The sequence below is a fragment of the Erinaceus europaeus genome, chromosome 1, assembly GCF_950295315.1.
Source record: "Erinaceus europaeus chromosome 1, mEriEur2.1, whole genome shotgun sequence".
NCBI classification, from domain to species: Eukaryota; Metazoa; Chordata; class Mammalia; order Eulipotyphla; family Erinaceidae; genus Erinaceus; species Erinaceus europaeus.
This window is the reverse complement of record NC_080162.1, coordinates 144,366,587-144,381,406: the sequence shown is the minus strand read 5'-3', so window position 1 is coordinate 144,381,406 and position 14,820 is coordinate 144,366,587. Positions and strand designations below refer to the sequence as shown.

At 36.1% G+C, this 14,820-nt stretch overlaps 1 protein-coding gene across 2 annotated transcripts in view; it reads right to left on the bottom strand.

The window, feature by feature from the left end:
• Nucleotides 1–5,040: 5,040 nt before the first annotated feature.
• The window catches only part of SLC25A36 (solute carrier family 25 member 36), a 34,939-nt gene continuing 25,159 nt past the window's right edge, over nt 5,041–14,820 (bottom strand). For both annotated transcript variants that reach the window (XM_007518843.3, XM_060196607.1), the window contains 3 exons: nt 12,996–13,062; nt 9,668–9,957; nt 5,041–6,466 (listed from right to left, as the gene is read on the bottom strand). In XM_007518843.3, the coding sequence (XP_007518905.1) occupies nt 6,273–6,466; nt 9,668–9,957; nt 12,996–13,062 (551 nt within the window). In that variant the 3' untranslated portion in view covers nt 5,041–6,272. The remainder of the gene's footprint in view (nt 6,467–9,667; nt 9,958–12,995; nt 13,063–14,820) is intronic.

Genomic DNA, 14,820 nt, shown 5'->3' with positions numbered 1-14,820 from the left:
ATTAAAGTGTAGCCATATAAATCAATTGATATGAGAGGGGGAAAGATTGATTGTATGTCTTGAACTTTTTAAAACACAGACTGAGTCTTTGATATGTTGACTCTCTCAAAAGCCTAGACCAGGTAGATCAGAAGCAACTGGTGGCACATACTATATACAAGATACTGGGTATTATATAGCAAACCCTAACAAAGGGACTTTTCAAAGTTAACTCAATTACCAAATAATGTGATAACAATAACTATCCATTGTCTTCTTGAACCCTAAGATAGCAGGAACCTCAGATTTCCACTATAGAGCCTAATTTCCCCCAGTCCTAGAACCTTAGGGTGGGGCCCGCTTTCCCGCATGCTTCTCTCAATTCATATCAAATAATATTGCATCTGCGATCGCAACCTAATCAACACAGAGTGCCACCTCAACATGCTTCACCTCAGACTGTGTCCAGAGACTTCAGATGTGGAATGACAAACCATCAGCTTCATTACTCTGCTACCAGGTTCCAGATGCCATCATGATGCATCCTGGACTGGACTGAAGATCCCACTAATGTGTCCTGGAGCTCCGCTTCCCCAGAGACCCACATTACTAGAGAAAGAGAGAGGCAGACTGGGAATATGGATAGACCAGTCAACACCCATGTTCAGTGAGGAAGCAATTACAGAAGCCAGACCTTCCACCTTCTGCAACCCACACGACCCTGGGTCCATACTCCCAGAGAGATAGAGAATGGGAAAACTGTCAGGGGAGGGGATGGGATTTGGAGATTGGGTGGCGGGAATTGTGTGATGTACCCCTCCTACCCTACGGTTTTGTTAGTGTCTCCTTTTTTTTTTTTATCTTTATTATTTTTTTATTAAAGAAAGGATTAGTTAACAAAACCATAGGGTAGGAGGGGTACAACTCCACACAATTCCCACCGCCCAATCTCCATATCCCACCCCCTCCCCTGATATCTTTCCCATTCTCTATCCCTCTGGGAGCATGGACCCAGGGTCATTGAGGGTTGCAGAAGGTAGAAGGTCTGGCTTCTGTAATTGCTTCCTCGCTGAACATGGGCGTTGACTGGTCGGTCCATACTCCCAGTCTGTCTCTCTCTTTCCCTAGTAGGATGGGAGTGTCTCCTTTCTTAAATAAAAACTAAATAAAAAGAAATGCCAGAGATCTTGAATATTATGTATCCTGATACTTAATTTATTGATTTCCAGTTTTTTTTTTTGGGGGGGGGTCTCTAGATATATCATGCCATCTGCAAATAACAATTCAACTTCTTCCTTTATTTATTTTTTAATTGGAGGATTATCAGTTACAGTCTATAAAATACAGTAACAAAAAAGTTGTTCGTACACATATAACATGTTTTCCACACAGTAATTCAACCCCTTCTAGGTTCTCTGACATCACATTCTCCCAGACCTGAACCCTTCCCCTCACCTGAGTCCTTTACTTTGGTGCAGTACACCAAATATATGAATTCCTTTGTTATCTTTCTTGCCTGACTGCCCTGGCAAGGACTTCTAAGACTGCTGACTAGGAAGTGGCAGGAGTGGACATCCTTGCCTGATTCCTTTAAATGAAGTTTTAAAAATTGTTCCAGCATCATCGTTTTGCTGCACAGTCTATTGATAGCATTGTGAATAAACACAGGACTAAAAATCAACTAAAAAAGCCCACTTGTGGCTAATACTCTTTTAGGTTATCACTTGTCTATTCACCCAATCTATGGCTGTTGAGAAATCACGTCACTGTATAAAGTAGCATTCTATGAATTAATTTTGTTAAGAGCTTTGTCTTATGAGAGGGAGAAACCTGAGTGTAAGAGCTATGATTTCACATATATTAATGCTAGCCAACTAGTCTGTCCAGTACAAGAAACTTTAGCTTCACTTTAGTGGCCTGCTTCAGTTTTATCATTATATATATATATAACACACGTTCTATGAACACATACACACAATTTAAACTTCCTACATTTGAGATGTTTTATCGTCATTATTTTGCTAGTGTCTTCAAACTTAATTTTTCAGTCTTCAGGGGGAAAAGTCTATTTTATGCCAATTACAATTTGGACAGTTCTACAAAAGACAATACATAAAATGGGTAGGCACTATAACACACCTCTACCACTTGTATTTGAACTTAATCTATGTTCTGTGGATTCACTCTGATTCCAACAAATTTCCAGTTCTTCATCTTTATTTTAGATTCTCTGAAGGTCGAAACAGCTGTTAATGCTAAGCAAATAAATTTTAATGACAACTTAGGGAAGTACCGAATAATTTAATTTCAATTTGTAGATGTACTGTGCACAGTGATGTTTAGATTTATGAAAAAGTACCGACTTTAAAGACATGTGGAAACTAAGAACAGAAATTTCTTACTGAACCCATAAGGCAGTAATCTGATTCGTTGAAATATCACAAGTTCTAGTAGACAGGTGATTCAAAAACAAATCTTGCCAAATGAAAAGCCATTAGGAGCCAAATAAAACATGATAAAAGAATATGTATTTTTGTTCTATTTATAATGCAGTGTTCATTCTTACCATACCAGCAAGAGGCAACATAATAGGAAAAAAAAAGCATATTTTCAGAAACATGTTTTATTTTTAAATTTTCACAATTCAAATAAAATTCATCTAGTTAACAAATAGATATGCACATACTTTACAGCCATATGCAGAGATGCAACAGCAAAACTCACACAAATGGTCAAAATATTAACTCTTGAAGTTGACTACTACTTATGACTGATAAGTCATAATATAATTGTTCACATATGCAGGGGCACATTCAAAATGTTTATTAACACAAATACAGAATTTTGTTTCTGAACAGAAAAGTGATAAAAATCTGTAGATAGATTAATAAAAAAGAAAGGGCATGAGAAAAAATTTGGGCAGAAAGTATTGAGTATTTGTATGTAATTAAAATTCTCTGCAACTGAAATCTTTTGGAAATAGTATATCCTTAGGAATGTTAAAGTCATGATCACTAGAGGGGAGGAAAAGCTGAGCTATTACATTTTGTAGTTCCAAAGGGCTCTGTACAGCTGAGGATAGCATATGAGATGGGCTAGAAGGGTAAAGGAAAAACTGATTTCTAACACTTAACCCCTCCAAGTTCAAATCAATTATCTTCAGTGATTTAGCAAAAGACTTTCATGCCTGAGGTTCCAAGGTCCTAGGTTCAATCTCTGGAACCACCCTAAGTCAGAGCTGAGCAGCGCTCTAGTATTTCTGTCTCTTATTAAAAGTGAAGGGTAGATAGCATAATAGTTATGCAAAGAGACTCATACCTGAGGCTTCAAAGTCCTAGGTTCAATCCCCTGCACCACCATAAATCAGAACTGAGCAGTGCTATGGTAACTAACACCCAAATCTAAAAATGATGAAATATTTTTCTCTAGTGAAAGATCACTCATTATTCTTTAAGTACCCAGATTCTGCTAATCCTAATGTTATTCACGTCAGGCACTGGGTTTTAGGAAAACAATCTAGTAGTAGTCTACTGTGATTCTAATGGTATAAAGGCATTACCTGTGGACCCATAGATCTAGGAAGGTTGGTTCCACAGTTACAAACATAATTTTAAGACAAATTAAGACAAAGCTTTGGTGAGAGCTTCTTCCTGGACTTAGTGCTGCAAGACATTCTGCTCAGAGGCGTACTGAGTGGACTCTCAACTTAGGAAACTGTCTCAAGAGTCACAATTATCAGAGCACTATCTGCGGTTCTTAGTATATACTCTTTCAGTATCTACTGCGTTAAGCTGAACTCAGTTCTCAGAAAAGATTCCAAAATAAAGTGCATACTGATCAGAAGAGCATGACCATCTAGAAATACAAAGGTATTTTGACAGAAAATAGATGGAAAACAAGAGTTTAGAAAGTCCAATGTCTTGAGTATACTTTTAAACACCAACATCAATAATAGTAATAAAAATCTCCACAGAGAAATAGTAACATTATATACAACTTCCATATATAAAGTTTTTAAATTGTCTGTCATATATAAAGTAAGCTATTACAGACTGTGCTTTGGGGAAAAGCAAACAAATTTCATTATTCCTTTCCAGTTGTTGCATAATAAACAAAATCTGAGATCTTTTCATACATAACATAATGCACAAAAGGCTGACAGAAGTTTCACTTGCTAAACATAAACAGGAATAGAGTACACGTTCATCCCTGAAGGACACTTAAGAATTTGCTACAACTAAAGATGTTGCTCAGTGCTGGTTTCCCATCATTGCTAATCATCTCTTGGTCATTACACTTAGGGAAAGTCTGTCCTACCATTCATACACCACTGACATTTACAGATCTTCACGAGGCAAATGGCACTGTGTTAGGCAGTAGAAGTGGCACCTGAAAAGACAAACACTATCAATTGAGACTTTCTCTACAGATTCAAGTTAGAAACCTGTTACTGGTTTATTTTTATTTTTTTGGTATGTTTCTCGTGTCAAAGCTGAAATTCACCATAAAAGGTGTGACTAATCCCAAAGGTAGAGAAACTGAATTCGCCTTTGGTCTCCAAATAAACTGGAATATTTTAAATTCCAATCAAAGCACCTCAAAAACATCCAGTTGCTATTGATTACAAGTTGTGAAGGTTGAAGAATTTAAGAGGAAATTGTTTCATTGGTGACAGCAGAGAAAAGTTATAACAACAATGTACAATTTTCTGTTAGGGGCAAGACATTGTACACAAAATACTCAAAACTATGACACTGAAGATTTCCAAACCAATACACTTATGTCCCAGGAAAATGTTGTGAACACTGTTTCTGCCTAATATGAGACCAATGTTTGAGAATAATTTCAGCATGACATTATCTCCTACATACCCTTGAAAAAAAGGTCACAAAGTGCATTTATAATGAGTCATTCTTATAAAGCCATTGCACAAAATGTACAGAGTTCATGTATATGAAATGAGTACCACACTGCAGCTTAACTAAAGATTTATATATGTATATATTGGTATAATGGCATCCATAAGCAAATCTTTCAATAAAATTACAACGAACATCTGTATCAGGGTCATATAATACATTTAATGTATTAAAAGGTTCAGTTGACTCAACAGCAGTAAAAGCTGTATCCTGCTAGAACACTTAATTTGAATTAGTTTTTATCTTTTGTTTTTATAAATTGCCATACAAGAAACTAGGGTAGAATAAATTTCTTGTTAAAAGTAGTCAAGAGAGCTAGGATCACTACCTACTTAGTCAGACAGCAGAGGGCCCCTCTTCTGTAATGTTTGTAACTAACTGCCCGAGTTTTACACTATGACCTTCAGAACATTTTTAAGGGCAAAAACTGAACATTACCATTTTCTCTACAAAATAAATGTAATCTATACAAATCTGAAAATAATCCAAAGGCCTATACTTCTGATGTAAAAGCAAACAAAAAGATTCAGAAGTAGTCAATTTTTCCCACTTTAAGAAAATGATAAAAGGTGATTAATTCAAGCTCAAAATAAATCACTGAAAACCAGCATTGTTCATGAGAATATGATAATGTCAGAAAATAGAGGACATGTTTAATTCATTTAAATGGCTAGAGATCAACACTTTACTGGTTGATTTTGTGTCAAACTATTACAGCTGAGTTTGATATGACAACAATGTAAATGTCCACATTATGCTAGACGCCTGGCACCTGTTAGCAGGGGAAACAAAAGCATTTTAAAGCTAAAAGGACACAACATGGTATTCTGATACCATTACAGTGGTATCAAAACAGTGACTACTTATAATACCAAACAGTTAACCTTCAATGTTGTGCCAGGAGTCCTTATGGAAATGTGAAAATACTAAAGATCTGTCTATTGTTGCTGTTTTACAATTTTACATGAATTAAAAGCTAGATGTCAGGATTGCTAGATCATTACAGTATATTAACTAGGAATAATTTTGTTTAGACGATGGGAAAAGTGCTCATAAAAAATTAAAAAAAAACTACATTCTGATGGTCATGAATCAACAAATGCAACTGTGTGCTGTGGGCAGGGTAGAGAAAATGGCAATTCTGACAAAGGAGTGCTTCTAAAGGCATTATTTCCTTAGAGGCAGCTGATGTTTCTTCACATTACTGAAAGACCAAGTAATGTGGCATGATTAATTCTTACACCCAACTTCCACTTAGGCATAGCTACATGTTCCCGAACATTTTTTCTTCTGCCCACCATGCTGGTTTTGATATTCCATGGTCCACTGTAGTCTTTTGGTCTTTCCTCTTTCTAGTACAGCAGCCTGATGTTGTTATCCATTGAGTAGGTAGACCACCAGTTCATACGTGGCCATCATAATGGCTGTGTTTGGGATCTGCCTCACCAGATGAGTTGTTAAACCACGGTAAAGAGACCCATAGCCTTCTTCTTGAACAACCAAAGATAGTGTCTGGAAAAAAGATCTATATTTTGTCCCCTCTTCACGTAGTCTTGTTCTTACAACTTCTGTTTAGGGGGGAAAAAAAAAGTCATTCTATGCATCAATCTATAAATGTAAACTCAGCCTAAATAAAGGGTGATTTTTAGTAAGTACTGAGACCAATTATACAGTATCACTAAACTTTAAACTTAAACCATGTACTTTAACTACAAAATGTATTTACATTTATATGAATGCAAAGAATGAAATAATATTATCAGTTGTATACCAGATATAGGTAAAAGACATGAGAAAAAGAAGCAGGAAGGGGAATGGAGACGGTATGGAGAATGTACACAGCAGTGGAAAGCACGGAGTGCAGATTTTTTTTAAGACTACAATACAATGAGAAAACAGTTAACCCAGTCAGAATAGTTTACATACCCAGCATGAAATTTCATGTGATAAAGCTAAAATGTTTGAAATACTGTTGCCAGATAAAACGTCTACTTTGGGAAGTAATAAAAGCAAAAATCCTTAAGATTTTAGAGTTGAAAGAGACCTTAAAAGACTACAGTTCCTGAGGCCCGGAGGTCGCAAGTTTAATTCTTGGTACCACCATAAGCCAGAGCTGAGAACTGCTCTTTCTCCCCATATTTTTCTCTCTTTGATTAAAATGAATTTTACAAATGTTTTTCTAGGTTTTCTTTGTAGCCAAAAATAAGGAAGTTAGGAATACTGAAAGGTGTTGCCCAGTCGAGGGCAGAGGCTGGGATAAGAATTCAGAGATCTCTTCTAACAAAGTCCCAAAACCTAGATATACACCAGTTTCTGTGAGAGAGAGCATATGTTCACACGTATCCGTAAACTACTGCAAAATATATACCTGAAAGCAGAAGTACACTAGAGTTTGCAGTGAGTACCTCCCTAACACTTCCTCTCCACTATTCCAAGCTTTGGGTACATGATTGCTCAACAATTTGTTTGGCTTCGTATGTTAATTCTCTTTTCAGTCACCAGGTTCCAGATGGCATCAGGATGCCGGCCAGGCTTCCCTGGACTGAAGACCCCACCAATGTGTCCTGGAGCTCCGCTTCCCCAGAGACCCATCCTACTAGGGAAAGAGAGAGGCAGACTGGGAGTGTGGACCGACCAGTCAACGTCCATGATCAGCGGGGAAGCAATTACAGAAGCCAGACCTTCTACCTTCTGCAACCCACAATGACCCAGGGTCCATGCTCCCAGAGGGATAGAGAATGGGAAAGCTATCAGGGGAGGGGGTGGGACATGGAGATTGGGTGGTGGGAATTGTATCCCTCCTACCATATGGTTTTGTTAATTAATCCTTTCTTAAATTTAAAAAAAAAAAAAAGAATTCAGAGCTCTCTACTGATGACTTTGTCCTTTTCCATGTCCATAACTCCTCAAATGTTTACAGTACTACTCTTGATGAAAATGGTTGATAGCCACTCTCAGGGCAAATGTGAACATTTAAGATTTCTTGTGTTTTATTAATTATTAAAACTCACATCATTTATATATTCCATTCCAGAAAAATCTATTTATACATTGTAACTTAAAAAAAAACATTATTGGGTGATTAAAGGCTTACAATAAATACAGTAGTGAGTACATGTGTCAAATTTTCAATTTTCTGCAAAATACTCTCACCACCCCAGTTTAGGTCTTCCTCTACCACCATGCACCAGCACTTGAAAGCACTCTCCCACTCCTAGTCCTTTGCTTTGATGTGTACCTCTGCATGACATCATCTATACCCCTCCCTTAAGGGATAAAATGGTTAAACTGCCTAACTTAAAGCTTTTAGTAGGCCACCATCTGGTCCTCCTGCACCGATGCCAAGACAGCAGTTCTCTTCTGCCTTCTAAAGAGGTTAGTATCATCCCTCAGGAAACTGGATAATTTCACAGTCCAACTTATTTGGTGAAACACATACACTGCATTTAATACTTATCTCCTAGCCCTGTTTCAGTTCTCCTGATAATGATTTCACCACAGAAACCTTAGCTTTACCAATATGAATGTAAAAGTTAAACAGTGCAACATAAGTACTTAAACTGAAGATTACACTCCCCCCCGCCACCCCCTCCACAAAAAAAAAGCTGGAAAAAAATCTGTTACATAAATAAAACATTTAGACCTATTTGTTTGCATCATGGTATCATATAAAATAGGTTTTGGTGAATAGACTTCAAAATTTACTAAGTAAACTACTTAACTTTGAGCAAACACTTAAGTCTAATTATGTTGTGATATAACTAATCTTAGAGGGTAAATATAGTGCTTGCCAAAATTTTCATGTAGATTAGCAATACTGCTTGTAATTTACCTATACATCTATAGGTTAAAAAAAAAAAGAGGGGCAGGGTGTTGCACCTGGTTAATTGTTCACATTACACTGTGCAATGACCCCAGTTTAAGCCCCTGGTCCTCACCTGCAGGGAGAAAGCTTCACAAGTGGTGAAGCACAGCTGCAGTTGTCTTACTCCCTCTTAAATTCTGTCACTATCCAATTAAAAAAAAAAAAAAAGAAAACCACAAAGGAGGTCAGATGATGGCATATCTGTCTGAATGCATATCTACACAAGGACATGGATTTAAGCCCCTGGTTCCCACCTCCAGCGGGGAAGCCTCAAGTGTAGTAAAGCAGTGCTATAGGAGTCTTTTTCTCCCCTCAACTTCTCACTGTCCTATCAAATTAAGTGAATAAACAATCAAAAAAATGGCTTTATTAGTGAATTCTGCCACACCTTCAAAGATGACTCATTATCTGTCCTTATCAAGTTCTTCAAAGAAGGAAAGAGGGAGACAGGCTGGTGTTCAAAGACTATCTGATTGGAACTTGACCAATTAGAACACAGGATAACTCACCAGCCTGCTAGTAAAAACAACAACAACAAAAAAACAATGACCTAACAAAAGAGCCGTATGTATGCATGTGGATACTATATGGAACCCCCTAGAATTGCTTTTATTTTTATTTTTTATATACTAGGATTGTTTTTCCTTTTTTTTAAATATTTTATTTATTTATTAATGAGAAAGATAGGAGAAAGAGAAAGAACCAGACATCACTCTGGTACATGTGCTGCCAAGGACTGAACTCAGACCCTCATGCTCTAGAGTACAATGCTTTATCCACTGCGCCACCTCCCAGACCACTAGAGTTGCTTTCACTAACTGGATTTCAATACACTTATTCACACTAAAATAAGACTGTTGGTTGGGGTAGAACATTACTGACATAAAATAAACCCCATTCTTACCATGTGGATATGCTATGGTTGTGGCACATGTTTTTGAGGTGGCAGCAGCAAGCATCATTCCAACAAAATCTGATGCCTCTTTTACTGACTCGTCATCACTCTCCATTGTTGAAGCAGTCTTATATTCCAGTAGCCTTTGCTTAATACTTTCATAAATGACAAAATGGATAACAGTCTCGGATATACCAGCATATGAAGCAGACATGCCCCTATAAAATCCTTTCAGTCCATCTGTATGATACACTTTGCTAACACATTCAAAAGCGCCCATTCGCCTTTCCCCACGGTTCCTGAAAAAGAAGAAAGGAAAACCCTTATTCTTATAGTACAGGTTAAATAAAGCAATTAAGGATCTGGAGAGAGCTCACTGGGGAGGGGGTGCCTCGCCATGGGCATGGCCCGGGTTTCACATGTAAATATGTAGGCAAATAAAATATAGAAGGAATGATAATCAGCCTACACTCCATGAAGTAAAATGAGGATTTTACTGGACTAGGACAGATGCTACTCCGCTAATAAAGCGTAAACAGCCTTGTGTGTGCACATTGGATTCTGCTAGGAACTTCTAACACTTACCATTCTTCTGTCCCAAACTGGACAACCAGCAAGTGCTTACTGAGTATTCTGACTAGGCAAATTTGCTCTGTACTCCTAGTGGAGCAATTTGTAAGTATATAATTTTAAATTTTGTAAATACTACATTACACTATGATTTTCTCAATATGATGTTATCTATAAAAATAGGTCTGGGAGTCGGGTGGTAGCACACTGGGTTAAGCGCACATGGCACGAAGCACAAGGACCTGTGTAAGGATCACAGTTCAAACCCCCGGCTCCCCACCTGCAGGTGAGTCACTTCACAATCGGTGAAGCAGGTCTGCAGGTGTCTATCTTTCTCTCCCCTTCTGTCTTCCCCTCCTCTCTCCATTTCTCTCTGTCCTATCCAACAATGACATCAATAATAACTACAACAATACAACAAGGTCAACAAAAGGAAATAAACAAATAAATAAATAGGTCTAAGTACTATCTACAAGGAAATAAACAGAATTACCTACTTATAAATTATATGGAACCTGTTTAGACAAATAATTAAATAAAAAGCCAGAACAAAGATACCTGATAACTATAGATTCCGCTAGTTTTATAAACTAATAATGGTCTTTAAATAATGCTTGCCTTAATTTAAGATACTAAACAAACTCCTACTTAGTTGAATGATCCATGAAACTAATTACATCAGAGTGATATTCTTCCACAAAAATCTAACAAATTGCATTGTATCGTGTTATTAGTGAAAGTATAGCACTAAAGCCAGTTTTTTTCTGGATTCCCTACATGTCTACCTTAACATACAGAAGGATAACCATGGCAGTTACTAAAACTTTTAAAATCTGATTTACTAGAGGCCATGTGATGGTGTACCTGGCTGAGGACACGTTACCATGTACACGGCCCCAGGTCCAAGCCCCTACTTCCCACCTGTATGGGGGAAGCTTCACAAACAGTGAAACAGATCTGTAGGTGTCTTTTTCTCTACCTCTCTCACCCCTCTCAAATTCTCTGTCCTATCAGATAAACCTAAACAACAAAAGAAAAAGGCCACCAGGAGGAGTGGATTCACTGTGCAGGTATTGAACTCTAGCAACAATTCTGGTGACAAAATAAGATAAACATGAACTTTTATAGATTGTTTCCTTATCTTGGCAGTAAGAAACAATCAGGTTTGAAAAGCTTGATTCAAAGTTTCTCTTCATGAAAAATACAGATTTTGGATTTTTTTTTTAAAGTTGCAAATTGTTATTTTTTCACCTTTCATGCAAGTGTGTGCATGTGTGTGTGCACATACACACACACACCAACAATTTGTGATTAATAGTTGTTTATAAGATTGTCGTATGGTACAACACCAAAGCTCTGAGCCCCCACCTCCCATCAATGATAAACACCAGAGTTCTTACAAAGGGTTGAGTCTCTGAACACAACTTTTGATATTAAGATTCTGTGATGTTCCACATTATGTTTACTTCTACACATTTTAGTTTCTGGTCTAGTATCCAGGTACTTTATTCCTTTTGACTTTATTTTGGTGTATGGTATTAAGTGCTGGTCTAGTTTCACTTTTCTACATGTGGCTTTCCAGTTGTTCCAGCACCATTTGTTGAAGAGACCTTGTTTCTTCACTGAGTGGTTCTGATCCCCTTTCCCACTTGTTAGGTAGTTGTATTTGTGTGGGCTCATTTCTGGGCTTTTGATTCTGCTCCACTGATGCAAATATCCATTTTTATTCTAGTACCCATGCTGTTTTGATCACAATTGCTTTGTAGTATAAATTGAAGTTGGTGTGATACTTTTATTATTATTATTATTTATTCTTTTTTTTCCTCAGGAGTGCCTTGGCTATTATATCTAATACTGACCATCTTCCCCTTCCTATTATATCCAATTGTGATTATTTCCTTCCTCCTGTTAACTTTTGAGTCTCCTTGTTGATCCTTCTTCTAGTTAGTTCAGTTGTGATGTTAAATATTATTATTACTACTATAATACAACAGATGTTACTCTCTCTCTGAAGTATTACCTTGTCCCAATCTTGCAATCCATAGGCAACTGAAGTGGCAAAACTCTAACCTGCATTGCCCTGGCATGCTCTCACATTCTCAGGATGTGCCAAAAACCCTAAACTCAACAGAACCTATAATGCTGGCATTGACTGTTGCCTCTACTTGAAATGAGTTCAAAATGATTTGTTCTTTGATTATACCATTTAAAGTTAGATTCCACTGTTTTCCTGACACTTCTCTAGAACCCCAGAAATACTTGTTCAACATAGATTTACTAAATGACTACTACTGTCGTCAAAGTTATCAGTGCTAACAGATGAGGTCTACAAACTTATGAGAGCTAAATCCCATGTTCGTTCTTTCTGGACATAAGGCTACTGAATTTGAGTAATGATCCTCAAAGATGCCCACTAGACTAGCTAACTTTGTGAGCTTTTTTAAGCTGTTGAGAGACCACTTGTAATCATATATGTAGTGGAGTTATCACTGCTTAGGCTATGTTAGTATCCACACATTTTCTTCTTAAAAAAAAAAAAAAAAATGAAAGGACATTTTCTTTCCTGGAAAGTCTCACACTGATAACTATTAAGTCATTCTTCAGATGCTAGTCAAGTTTCAAAACAAGCAAAACAATTAAAAAAAAAAAAAAATGAAACAAACTTAGCCACAGAAGCTGGTAAGAAAATATGCTTAGATACCTAATCTCATTGATAGCAATTTAGAGGAAAAAGTCACTATAACTTTATTTTCAAGAATTAACATACCTTGCATCGAGCTGTAGTCGAGTTTTTATAAGCCATATTGGGTTGGTTGCTGTGATTGAGGTAAAACCTAAACAAACATGTTTAAAATTAACTCTGGCAAAAATTAAGAATGAACTATTAAAATATGTAAATCTATATAAAACAAAAAGTACATAAATATTTAAACTATTAATTGTTGTATGTTTTACACTTTTATTTTACAAATCCATATAACCATGAACATTTGTACTTTATTACAAGCAAGCTACATTCTTAAGTTCTGACCATAACTATAAGACTCTCTTGAGAGTAAAATTTGATTATAAATTCCTCTCCCAACACATCCAGAATATCCTCTAGGGCAGCCACTCTCTATGCTAAATCTAGAAACTCAATCCTACAGACAGAAATGTTCTATATCCTGGGATTTTTTTTAACATGAAAAGTCTTTACGACTGCTACTTGGGGTCCAATTACTATATTCAAATCACTATTAAAATTAATTCTATACAAATGTGAGCCTTTACTAATCTTTGATGATAAGTGGTTCGTGTATAAGAAAGAACTGTTTGGTTTTACATAAACATTAATGCTGCTAAGTGATGGTAAAGTTTCTATTATGGTTAACTGGACAGATATATACATTTATCTACTTCAACGTATACAAAAACTCAAAATATTAAAGTAGAACTTCCCTCTTATTGTTATAGACACTGAAAAAAACAAAACTCTCAGGGCAGAAGGTAACTTTGGTTAAAATTAAGTTTAAAACTGAAATATCAGTGCAAAAGTATGTTCACCTAAGACTGCTTAGTCCAGGTAGTAAAAATTAAGATCTCTGGAAAAGCATGATTCTTGGTTACAGATAGATTCTATACTACAGGTTATACAGCATATATTTCACTTAGAATTTTCCTAGTGTTATGGGAATTGAGTAGCACTGAGAAGGTAATCTTGATGGTGGCATTCAGGAAACTTGTAAACATAGCTACACCAACGTCACAGAACTGCTTTTATCAATGGGCCTTTAAATTCAACAAAAAATTATATGCAGAAATATCTAAGGATAGCAGTTGGTCAAACATTACTTTAGAACAGTGGAATGCAATCAACAACATTTAATATGGATAAAGTACTTTCAGAAACAAAGATGCTGTGATGTACTTAAGAATAGCCTGTGTTTACGTTAACACATATAGAAGAGGTAATAAATCTTGGCTTTCCAAGTTAGTATGGGTATCTAAAGATGTAAAATAATTTTACTAGATTGTATACAAAACAGAATTTAGCCTCATAGGTTTTTGTCCCTTATATAATGGCAGATATTTAGCTAACTCAAATTTTATACCTTACAGAAATAGATTTTATAGAGGGATGTTCAAACTGGATATGTCAAGTAAGATAAGTGCATTATAACATAGATTTGAAAACCCTTTACTTGCTTTATAATAGTTATATGGTCTCCTTTTCTTTTAAATGTATATATATACCTCCATATCCAGAATGGGACCAGCAGTTTGCAAACATCAGTCAGTATGAAAATTTAACATGCTGGTCAAGTTGTTAGGGCTATTTTAAATCAGAATTTTTATTTCACATATATATAATAATTTTTTTTTGGTAAAAAGGAGAAAAATATGAAACTATCAGACCAGTTTAAATACTTTGTTTATAAAAAAAATTTTCCTGCATGGCCTGGATTGAGAATAAACTTATAAAGTATTATTTTTCTTCTCATAAAACCTCATTTTTTTCCCTAAGTGAATAAGTCTAAAATACATGAATCATATTTTAAAGTAAACATACATCACACAATCAGTACTCTAGTACTTCTTATTACCAATAA